This window comes from Sinocyclocheilus grahami, unplaced genomic scaffold (assembly GCF_001515645.1).
Source record: "Sinocyclocheilus grahami isolate Dianchi unplaced genomic scaffold, SAMN03320097.WGS_v1.1 scaffold181.1, whole genome shotgun sequence".
Lineage (NCBI taxonomy): Eukaryota > Metazoa > Chordata > Actinopteri > Cypriniformes > Cyprinidae > Sinocyclocheilus > Sinocyclocheilus grahami.
Window position 1 is genome coordinate 627,251 of NW_015505360.1, and position 12,978 is coordinate 640,228.

At 36.6% G+C, this 12,978-nt stretch overlaps 1 protein-coding gene across 1 annotated transcript in view; it reads right to left on the reverse strand.

Annotated features, from left to right (window-relative positions):
* Positions 1-6,337: 6,337 nt before the first annotated feature.
* LOC107594244 (B-cell receptor CD22) overlaps positions 6,338-12,978 on the reverse strand; it is a 15,061-nt gene continuing 8,420 nt past the window's right edge. The window contains exons 6-9 of the mRNA XM_016284206.1: positions 6,928-7,027; positions 6,723-6,771; positions 6,560-6,637; positions 6,338-6,484 (exon numbers count right to left, since the gene is read on the reverse strand). Coding sequence (XP_016139692.1) covers positions 6,380-6,484; positions 6,560-6,637; positions 6,723-6,771; positions 6,928-7,027 — 332 coding nt within the window. The 3' untranslated portion in view covers positions 6,338-6,379. The remainder of the gene's footprint in view (positions 6,485-6,559; positions 6,638-6,722; positions 6,772-6,927; positions 7,028-12,978) is intronic.

Here is a 12,978-nt window from a genome sequence, read left to right on the forward strand (position 1 = left end):
GTTTTTTTCATGCATTTAAATATGGTTTCTTTTTCTTTTCATTTTCGTTTCAAAAAATTAGCGCATAATTTCTAGTACATTTAACTGCACAGTGCTCACATTTGGCCTACTTGTGCATTAAATTATAAATAAAAAATATTACATAGCCTATCATCTTGCACCCTATTGTGATCTCGAATTGCACAATATTTCAGTAGGCTGCATGCATTTGAGAGACGTTCTTAAACGTAATGCACAAACATGCATGCAGTTTTGCAGTTTTAGTCGCCATTTTGGTAATTTTGTGACTTAACTGACGATGTAGGTCTATGCTCGCAGTTTCTAGTGCGGTTTATTTATGAAGTGAGCGTGCGCCTCATTCGTGTACTGTTGAAGAGCGTGCGCCGTGAGCACAGTAAAACGGCTGACAGGACAGGAAAGCTTTTTACTGACATATAACAATATCTCATCAGACCGCAGTTCCCTGTTGTTCTACTGAAACTCATTTGGCACATGTACCTGAGGGCAAGCTGAAGTGACCGTCTGGAAAGTCTCCCGTTTGTTGTGGTCGCAAAGAGATATGGCCGTTCCGCGTTTTAATACGTTTTTACATTGTACAAGTAATTTATACATATACATTTATACATTTTTGAACTCATTGAAATGCTCAAAAACATGTTGCATTCATTATTTTTAATAACTAAGCTTTTGATTATTTATAACGTTTTATTAAAGAAGATTTTCACAGAATGATTTTGTCAAAATGGCGCCCCCCTATGTGTGGCGCCCCTATGCACTGCATATACTGCATACCCCGTTTTTGCGCCACTGACATTGTGTCTGTGGTGTATTTCTGAGAGTTCACTACCGGTGACATCCAGCTGAGCTCCAGGAATCTCCGTCCATGTTCCCCGGTTTGTAGTGAATCTGCAGTAGTAGATGTGTTTATCAGCTTCTGTTACATCTGTCAAAGTGATACTGTGAGTGTCTTCATTTTCTCTGACACACTGAACTCTTTCTCTGTTTTCTGGAACTAAACACAGGTCCGGTAGATCTCCATCAGTTACAGCAGGTTTGGTCCAGAAGACTGTTTTAATCTCATAGCCACGAGGATATTTTAAAGAACAGGACATTTTCACTGTTGATCCCTTTAATGCACAAACATATGAAGGGCTGTAATTCACTCCCCAATCCTGCAGACCATCAGCATCTGAAACACGAAACACAGATATGAGAAAATGAGGTGGTGTTTCGGGTGTTTTGAACCAGTGCACAAAAAGTGTCTTTCATTTTAACCATTTTTATTTGTTAACTGACAGCAAAACACTCATATCACTATAAAAGCTACAAAGTGTGAAGAGCTCGATCAGCGTTTCAAAGAGTGTTAAAGTGTGTGTATAGTGACTGTAGCTGAAGACTCACCCGCAGTCATGATCACCAAGATCAGAGGAAGTGATGTTATGAGTGATGTCGCCATAGTGATTTCTGCAATCATAAAACTGACCGGTATGACATTTTGAGCATCATCTATATATAAACATCTTAAAGACATTTTTATAACGTCTATTTGACATCTGCTTGGAAACGTCCAATAGACATATTGCAGATGAGCAAACACTCTAAAAAATACGTCTTGCAGATGTAAATGCAGATGTCAAATAGCCGTCTGCGTGATGTACGTGTGTTATCAGGGTATGGATCTACAACATGTATCTTCAACTCATCAGCACATTTTTACAAATATCAGCTGTAGCCCTACAGAATTATTTTACCTAATGTTAAATAATGGTAACAATGGTCTTACCGCGCTGCAGTGTCAATGTCTCAGTGTCAACGCCCAAATGACAAAAATATCAGCAGCTTAATGTGTCAGTGGAAGTTTTCACACTTAAACCTGCAGTTAAACAACTTCCTGCATATGTGTGACGCCATCTCAACTACGCAAGAACAAAAGAACAACTCTCCAGATCCAAACAAATAAGCTTTAGAATTCACTATTGTTAAATCTTTGTGAGAGAATATGTGAAACGTTGAAACGTGGTAAAGATACTCATCATGACTGCAGGAGCGTCAATATTTTTTTCATATATGAAGGTTTACAGCTTTTAGATTCAAGATCCTCTTTCTGACACAAACTCTATGTTTCACTTATGAAGCAATGATGCTACGCAACCACATTTACACATTCAGAAACATGAGCAAATACATGGTGTTTAAGTGCAGTGCCAGTTTCTGACAAGCACAAGCACTTACACACCAGACTGACAGCAGATAGTATTAATGTCACGCTTGAGGCAAGGAAGAGGGGAGGATCTAAATGCAGCACAATTTATTAACAAAAATGATAAAAGAATCCAAACAAAGCAAAAACAAGGCAGAGAAATCCAGATAAAGCAAAAAGCACACAACAGTTCACATAAGCAAAACAACGACCGGCAAACAAAGACTGAAACACAGGGGTATAAATACACAGAGTAACAAGACTAATGGGGGGAACTAAACACAGGAAGACAGAACATAGGAACAATACTTCAAAATAAGAGTTAATAAAACACAAGACAGGGGAACGTGTAACAATTAATGCTCTTTAAAATCACTAACAGATCTATTGAATAACTCCCAAAAACATGAGAACTGGGATTCATTGCTCAAATCTTTTCTGCACTTCTTTTCACTTTTCTGTCATCCGGTGGTCAAAAAGATGAAGCACATTTTACTGCCAGTTACAGAAGTTAGTTTAGGAGCAATAAAAGTTATCAAAGCAATCGTTGTAGTTTTTACAGTGTGCACTTACCTGTACTTACAGTGTACTTGCTTCAGAAAGTACTGGAAGATATAAGGAAAGTACGTGGGTTAGGTTTAGGGTTAGGGTTAGGATCAGAGATAGTACATAGTTATTACCCAGTTATTGTAATTACTATAACAAGTACATAGTATGTACATTTATTTTATCTGTTTTTTATATCATTCATTCGATGAGATCAGAAACAAAGAGGTGACAGCAAATATTACACAAGCATATACTTCTGAATCTTCATATAAAATGAGATTTCAAACTTCAAAAGCATATCGCCATAACACTTTGCAAGGTGAGTAAATGACCAAATGATGTAAATGAGGTTATTTTGTGCTAAAAATTCAAAATACTGGAGGTGAATCTGAATCCCTGTGACTTAAGATTGAATATCAGCTGTTTGAAACTCAATTATAAACTGATTGCATAAAAATGATATTACAAATGTATTCTCACACAAACTTTAGCAATACTCAGCACGTGTCTGTCACTAAGACACACCATCTACAGAAGAGGATGTGTAACAACATCTACAGTGTTTCTTACAGTGCAACATCTTTAGGATTTCCTCAAACATCACGTATCTAGAGATTCAGTAATAAAGAGATACAGTAAAGTGTCTTTCTTTCCTCATGAATAGCATTAAACTAGAAATAAACTGTAGGATTATACAAACTATTGATAATATAAATCATGAAACCAGAAATATTATTATGTAGATAGCAACTCAAAACAGACCCAAAATATGTACTGTTTATTTCCATTCTCAGTATTCATATTCACCACTTCTTTCCTTCTGTCCTTATATCCTAATATATAATACTATCACTAATGATTAAAAACATGGAAGATACGAGAGAAATGCTTACGTTGGATGTCAAACTTTATTAGGTTACTTTAATAAAGATGCAGTAGAACAAAATCCACTCAGATATAAGAGCAGCTAGAGACTTTAATACAATTGTCCAGAGCTTAACAAGACAACGCTGCTTGAAAATAACATCATTAGAAACCATAAATGGGGTCTTTCTATTACACTAAACTACATTATTGCGATGTTACTTTAAATACCAGAAATACACCGGGTACATATTGCAGATGAGCAAACACTCTAAAAAATACGTCTTGCAGATGTAAATGCAGATGTCAAATAGCCGTCTGCGTGATGTACGTGTGTTATCAGGGTATGGATCTACAACATGTATCTTCAACTCATCAGCACATTTTTACAAATATCAGCTGTAGCCCTACAGAATTATTTTACCTAATGTTAAATAATGGTAACAATGGTCTTACCGCGCTGCAGTGTCAATGTCTCAGTGTCAACGCCCAAATGACAAAAATATCAGCAGCTTAATGTGTCAGTGGAAGTTTTCACACTTAAACCTGCAGTTAAACAACTTCCTGCATATGTGTGACGCCATCTCAACTACGCAAGAACAACTAGAAAAGTCTCCAGATCCAAACAAATAAGCTTTAGAATTCACTATTGTTAAATCTTTGTGAGAGAATATGTGAAACGTGGTTGCTTTGTAAAGATACTCATCATGACTGCAGGAGCGTCAATATTTTTTTCATATATGAAGGTTTACAGCTTTTAGATTCAAGATCCTCTTTCTGACACAAACTCTATGTTTCACTTATGAAGCAATGATGCTACGCAACCACATTTACACATTCAGAAACATGAGCAAATACATGGTGTTTAAGTGCAGTGCCAGTTTCTGACAAGCACAAGCACTTACACACCAGACTGACAGCAGATAGTATTAATGTCACGCTTGAGGCAAGGAAGAGGGGAGGATCTAAATGCAGCACAATTTATTAACAAAAATGATAAAAGAATCCAAACAAAGCAAAAACAAGGCAGAGAAATCCAGATAAAGCAAAAAGCACACAACAGTTCACATAAGCAAAACAACGACCGGCAAACAAAGACTGAAACACAGGGGTATAAATACACAGAGTAACAAGACTAATGGGGGGAACTAAACACAGGAAGACAGAACATAGGAACAATACTTCAAAATAAGAGTTAATAAAACACAAGACAGGGGAACGTGTAACAATTAATGCTCTTTAAAATCACTAACAGATCTATTGAATAACTCCCAAAAACACGAGAACTGGGATTCATTACTCAAATCTTTTCTGCACTTCTTTTCACTTTTCTGTCATCCGGTGGTCAAAAAGATGAAGCACATTTTACTGCCAGTTACAGAAGTTAGTTTAGGAGCAATAAAAGTTATCAAAGCAATCGTTGTAGTTTTTACAGTGTGCACTTACCTGTACTTACAGTGTACTTGCTTCAGAAAGTACTGGAAGATATAAGGAAAGTACGTGGGTTAGGTTTAGGGTTAGGGTTAGGATCAGAGATAGTACATAGTTATTACCCAGTTATTGTAATTACTATAACAAGTACATAGTATGTACATTTATTTTATCTGTTTTTTATATCATTCATTCGATGAGATCAGAAACAAAGAGGTGACAGCAAATATTACACAAGCATATACTTCTGAATCTTCATATAAAATGAGATTTCAAACTTCAAAAGCATATCGCCATAACACTTTGCAAGGTGAGTAAATGACCAAATGATGTAAATGAGGTTATTTTGTGCTAAAAATTCAAAATACTGGAGGTGAATCTGAATCCCTGTGACTTAAGATTGAATATCAGCTGTTTGAAACTCAATTATAAACTGATTGCATAAAAATGATATTACAAATGTATTCTCACACAAACTTTAGCAATACTCAGCACGTGTCTGTCACTAAGACACACCATCTACAGAAGAGGATGTGTAACAACATCTACAGTGTTTCTTACAGTGCAACATCTTTAGGATTTCCTCAAACATCACGTATCTAGAGATTCAGTAATAAAGAGATACAGTAAAGTGTCTTTCTTTCCTCATGAATAGCATTAAACTAGAAATAAACTGTAGGATTATACAAACTATTGATAATATAAATCATGAAACCAGAAATATTATTATGTAGATAGCAACTCAAAACAGACCCAAAATATGTACTGTTTATTTCCATTCTCAGTATTCATATTCACCACTTCTTTCCTTCTGTCCTTATATCCTAATATATAATACTATCACTAATGATTAAAAACATGGAAGATACGAGAGAAATGCTTACGTTGGATGTCAAACTTTATTAGGTTACTTTAATAAAGATGCAGTAGAACAAAATCCACTCAGATATAAGAGCAGCTAGAGACTTTAATACAATTGTCCAGAGCTTAACAAGACAACGCTGCTTGAAAATAACATCATTAGAAACCATAAATGGGGTCTTTCTATTACACTAAACTACATTATTGCGATGTTACTTTAAATACCAGAAATACACCGGGTAAAATGCATTTGCAAGTGCAGCACAAATATAAAGAAAATGTGTAATGTACAATATAGGAAAGACTGGGGAAAAAAACAATTCTGCAACCTGCTATAAGCTCGATTACAGTATACACTGTTACTTCAAGAAGGTTTAAGAAAATTGATAATGAAGCAAGCATCAAAATATGGTATTTATGAGTTTCTGAGGAGCATCAGTATTTCCATCTGAGCAGTAATACTGTGAGGAGAGTTTAATGTGGATCTGCTGAAGTTACTGCTAGAGTCTCATATTCAGAAGATCTGGACTGAAGCCGGAGAGCCGTGTAGGTGTCATCAGGAGCTCTGGAGTCACCAGACTGTGAACAGAACAGCCTGTGTTTATATGGATCTGCTGAACGTGAGTGTAAAAAGTGTTTGAGACATTTACTGACTCTGATCGTGCTGTAAATGTCAGATGTTCTGGACACTGGATCCAGAGCTGTGTATGTATCATCACTCGAGTCAGCCGTCTATAGAGAAAGATTGTCTTTTATTTATAGCTCAGTGCAGCAATATCATCAAATATTGCAGTTGTAGATGGAGGTGTGTGTTTGCCTGCTTTTGATTCACGTCTTCAGTTCCACATTCTCTCCGCCTCTTCCTACTGAAAACAGGAGAAAACTATTAAAATACATCAAATAAATAAAAAATACTAAAAGGTAAGAAAAAGTCAATTTTCTCTAGATGTGAGATAAAGTTTGCAGATGTTTTAAATTTACTGAAAAGACTTACATTTAGTGTCCAGACAAACTTAACTCACCTTATGAACACAATGATGATGATGATGATGATGATGAAGATCAGTCCTCCACATCCCACCACAATCCCAGTAACTGTTTGCAGAGCAGCTCTCTGAACCCCTGAAACAAGATGTTCATGAAGATTTGTTCACACTAGAGACAGATAAAACTGAAAGAGAGTTTATAGTGAATACCTTTAACAGTGACTGAAACAGCGTCTGATCTCTGAGATCCATGTTGATTGTGAGCCTCACAGTAGAAGCGTCCACTCTGTAGTGCACTGAAACTCTGTCCAGACCCAACAGCTGAGCTTTGATTCTCCTTAAACCAGCTGAATTATTTGTGTGATTATTAATGATTATAATCATTATCAGTGATTATTTTTGGAACCTGGTTGATACGCTTTTATTGCAAGACTATATACAAAAACAACAAAATACAAATGCACTAAATAAAATAATTGAATAAATGCATATTTACAATTTAAGCACTTAACTAAAATAAGTAGGCTATTAATAAAATAAATAACTAGAGAAGGCTGACTATAATCAGCTTGCTTCCATTTAGTGAGATAAGTCTACTCCTCACCTGAATTAGAAAAAAAGCTCTTCGTCTTCAGTGATGCGAAGACAACGTTTGAGCGTGTACACGCAATATCTGAGCGAGAGCAGTGACAATTCATAAAAGAACAATATTTAAAAGCACACGTCCAGTTTTGTGTGAGTGATGGAAATCCGCTTGGGAGTGGAGAGATTCGTCCTCGCACATTACATGGATCACGTAACATTATGTGCTCTCGACATTGTCATTAAGATCACACTATAGAAACCGCCTAAAGTTAAGTATAAAGAAGAGAAGAAAACGGCCCTAGGCAGCTGCCTACACAAGCCAGGATCCGCCACTGCCAGAGGCAGTTAGAAATTTACTAAAAACAAGCCTATCGCAAGACATCTGGTAGGGGGGGCACCTGGGGTGGCCAGACAAATTTCAGGGGGGCCCGGTGCCACCCCTGGCCACCACGTAGACACGCCCCTGAACACTTCTGTGTCGCTTCCTCTTTATCTTTCCGTTTTTAGTGCTGCCTTTGCAAAGGTTGTGAGCAGCATGCAACACCTTCAGTGTAGAACATTTGTGAATCATCTTCATATAACAAATCGCTCTAGATATGCCACATAAATAAAAAAGTGAAATGGAAAAATAATCTGTCAATCACAACTTGAGGATAAATGTACTTACCTTACAATACTTCTGGCATACATCCACCACCTCAACTTGAACAACTCTGCTTATAATATCACAAAATAGCTACGTTTTATTCAGTAGTGGCCTACAGGAGAAACTTAAAAGCTTGTGTACCTCCATTTTTGTACCCCTTTACTTTCACAACAGTTGTTTGAGCAGAACCTTGGAGCTTTGACCCGACTGCACACTTACTACAGGCCTGGAGGATCACTGAGACCCCCTAGTGGCCCGCGGGCCCCGGTTGAGAAACACTGGTTTAAAGAGCTTCACTCGTATTTACATGCAGGATCAACAAAAGTCATTCAACTCATATAATAAACCAAACCAACATTCACCAAACACACAATATACTTTATTTTATTGTTTACTCATTCTTTTCCACACAATTATAACATAGTATAAACTTGTCTCACTGTGAATGGTCACAGATAACAAATGATAACAGCGGCATGACGGGAAGTGTTACACAGCTGAACTATTAATGAGTATCACATCTAAAATGAACGCCGGCCTTCCTCTTTCTCTGTATTTGCACCCTCTTCTCAACAAGTCAATTCACCTTTAGAAATATATACAATATAGAGTTTCAAACAACACACGAAGAGCTCAAAAACATGCATGCATCCTTTAAAGGCAAATAAAAGCATCATCCCCACTATTGTTAAAGATTTGTGTGAGAATATGTGAAACAAGTTTGCTTTGAGAAAAACGAACATATAATGGCAAAGATTAGCCGATAGGATGTCGATTCATTAAATGGTAAGCTTAAGCTTCAGCGAAGTGAAGCCTCTCCTCCATTCAGAAATTGATATTTTTGCTTAGGCTTGCTTACAGCTCTTAGTTACACTTCCTGTTTCTCACACAAATGTATGCATTTAAAGTCACTGCACACGGTCACATTTCAACACAAATTAAAAATGAAAATTGACCCTATTTATTTCTTAACGCATCTTACTGTGAACCATCCATCCATATATATATATAACAAAAATAAACAAGGAAAGTATTCAGAGCCCCTTAAATTTTTCACTCTTTGTTATATTGCAGCCATTTGCTAAAATCATGTGTACATTAATGAGGAAACAAAATTAACTTAAATGATTTTAGCAAATGGCTGCAATATAACAAAGAGTGAAAAATTTAAGGGGGTCTGAATACTTTCCGTACCCACTGTATATATGATTGATCAAATAAAGTCTTGTTTGTTAAGCGGAATCACTTTTAATCGCAACTTCTATTTCATGTCGACTTCAATGGAGGAGCATGTTCAGTGATCACATGCTACAATTCTTCATGCAACTTTGATGCTGCTGTAGATCACAGAGGAATCATCCGCACTTTCAGCATTCGATCTGTTCAATAAGAATGAAAAAGGCAAAATAAGATGAACCAGATTAATGTGCGCCCATAAAACCATGTTCCTCTAAACTGCCTGTTCCTCATTTTTCAGTTTATGTGTTAGTTCACATCTTTAAACTTATGACAAGTGACGCTGGACTTGATGAAGTGCGTCTCACCCGGCAGAAACAGCAGGACGGTGATCTCTCACATCTCTCTCCGCAGTCATGTTCCCGGTGTTTCTGTGGTGCTGGACGATGGCGTACTGAACCTCGTCTTCATCTCCAGCTCTCTGGTGCTTTCTGGGTCTCTTGTGAGAGATGCTGGAGTACATTAAATCATCCGGATCGGCTGCTTTTGAAGGATGTGTGGCCGTCTGGTCAGTCACGGCTGTGCTGTTGTTTTCCTGAATAAACACACACAGTCTGGAGGATCCCATTATGATCCCAATTTCGTGAAAAATGTGCTGAAATAGACTTTGTTTTAGACTTGCCTGATTTGAAACGCCACCTCGGACGCCAGAATCTCCTGTTTTCCTACTGAAGAAAAGAAGAAAAAGATCAACGAAAACGTCACTCCTAGTAAAATTCATAAACAGTCATTCATAAACAGCAAGTAACATACTGGCTTAACTTTGGTAGAAATACTCAAATAGTTTTTTCTTGTAAAACATACTGTAATACTTTTTTATTTACAACTACGAAAAATATGATCACACTAGTCAACAGCTACTCAAACACTTACAATGTTTGTAAAAATGAAAACATGAATGTTTTTATTTGTTTATAGATATGTCTTGAATATGAATTGCTTAATAAAAAAAATATGGAGTACTGTTCAAAACTTTTGGGGCCAGATTTCTATTTCAAATAATCCAAAGAATCCTGGAAAATAAAATGGGAAAAACTGCTTTAGTTCTCATGATGTGCTGAAAATTATTTCACTAATTTGGTGTTTCCAGCTTCAAAAATTACAGGTCTTCTAAAAATTGCTTGTAATTTTCTCATTATGCTCTATTATCACTAAATCTTGGATTCAATCTTTTTTGTCAAAAATAAATAAATAAATCCCATAAAAATACAAAATATACCCAGGAAAAAAAAGTCAAAGTTGTTCTACCCTGTGTGAGCAGTAGGTTTTAGTCCAATGTGATAACATTAACTAGCATTTTTTGGAAAAAGAGAATCCTCTCCAGGTCAAATTGAACCGAACACGACATGAAGTGTCATAAAAGTCATTAATATATGACTCGTGATGTATATTTATATAGATCTTCTGAAATCATATGACAGCTTAGTGTGAGGAACATAAAGAAAATGTAATTATGGTATTTCACAAAATGCAAGTGAAGAATGAGATTGTTTTCTTCATGATGGATGAGTCAATTGTATGGCTTGAATTATAGCACACAAATCACATAAACCACCTTTATGATGGTTTATGGTGTCTTCAGGTTTTTCCACAGCAAAAAAATGACAGCACTTTTCTCTTACCTTATGATTTTTATTACTACAATAATGCAGATGCAGATGAGCGTGGCACCGATTCCAGCAGCTGCATACAGAACGTGTGCAGACTGTAATGTTCTCTTGCCACCTGAGTGAAGAGACACATCATTTTACATGATGCTCATGACAGAGTTCAGTAAGAGCCTACAGTATCATATTAATACCTGCAGATATTACAGACACAGACGCTGATCTCTGAGATCCATGTTGATTCTGAGCCTCACAATAGTAGCGTCCACTGTGACTGGAGTTAAAGCTGGAGATGCTGAAACTCTGTCCAGATCCAACAGCTGAGCTTTGATTCTCCTTAAACCAGCTGAAGTTCAGAGCAGGAGGTTTTGAATCACTGCTGCAGCTCAGAGTCACTGAATCTCCCTCCACTATTTCACCAGATGGACTGAAGGACACTGAGGCAGGAATCTCCAATCTGAGCTCTGAAATCACAGACAAAACATGTTTCATATGAAAGAACAGAGTCAAATCTGTGAGTGAATTAGTTTGCCTGTACCTGTCACTTTGAGCTCAATCCCAGGAAAACCCAGATGTCTTTGTTTTTCTACATTTGTCAGGATTCTGAGGCAGTACATTCCTTCATCCTCATGAGTCACATTACTGAGACTGAGAAAGGTCATTCCATCTTGATTCTTGAAGAACTGAACTCTGCCTCTGTAATCTGGATGAGCCAACAGATTGATACTCTCGTTTTTAGATGGGTTTACAGTCCAGAATGTCTGTGTCACTTTGAGATTATTTGGGAGTTTATAAGTGCCCGATAAATTTATTGTTGAACCCTTTAGAGCACATTTCATCTTACTGGAGTACTTAACCTCCCATCTGTGGCTGCAGATCACTGGGAAATATCAGGAAAATACAAATTTTGAAATGTATTCCATTCTGTGTAATTGTTTTTACTTTTAGCTAAACACAGATGCCGTTTAAAAGTAAGACGTGCTCAACCTTACATCATCTGCTTCTGTAGTTTTCGTTAAAACATTTATTTACTGAGTTTTACTTACTGTAACCAGCCAGATGACAAAATAGGACAAAATCAACATAAAAAATAGACGTTGATAATGCTCATCCTCTCTATATTCCAAATTTTCTAACATGCCGCTCTATGGATAAAAAAAACTTTACATGAACACAAAAATGGCACCACTAACCAGTATTTGCACACTGTAAAAAAATTCCGTACAATTTACGGTAAAAAAACGGCAGCTGTGGTTGCTGGAATTTTACCTAAAAAATACGGTATCAACGTTTTAGGTTTTACGGTTTTAACTTAAATTTACAATTAAATACCGTAATTTCATTAACTGATATAATGTTATTATATAATAATATACCAACCTATTGAAGTACTGAAATCTGTTTTGTACTAGGACACTGAGACGTTCTTTGGAGGATCTGAAAAATATAAAGATTACTTCTCACAGTCCTTCATTTGATCAGTTTGGACTGAATTTTGTTAATATGAAGATCAAGTCTTGACGTACATCTGACGCTGAGAGAGACAGCAGGAGCCGGCAGATGTTTCTGATCTCTCACTGCACAGCTGTAGTTCCCCGTATCATCACTGCTGACCGACTGCAGCAACAGCTGATTCGACCCGATCGATACAGATAAATACTTGCCATTTTTATACCAAGTAAATTCTGTTTTACTTGAGAGGTCACAGGTGGTCTTACAAAATAAAACAGGTGATTCTCCCTCAATGATCTCTGCAGGAATCTCCAATCTGAGCTCTGAAATCACAGACAAAACACTATATATATTGCATCATATAATATTTGCTGTTAATAGTGTTCATCGTCTGTTTGATTACGTCTTTAATTGATTTTTCCGTAAATTTCTGCCATATGTACATAAACTGACAGTCACCACTGATAAGCTACTACTAAATATTGTAGAAACTTAATTTTCCGTAAAGTTGCTTTGCAACTATTTGTATCGTAAAAAGCGCTATACAAATAAACTTGAATT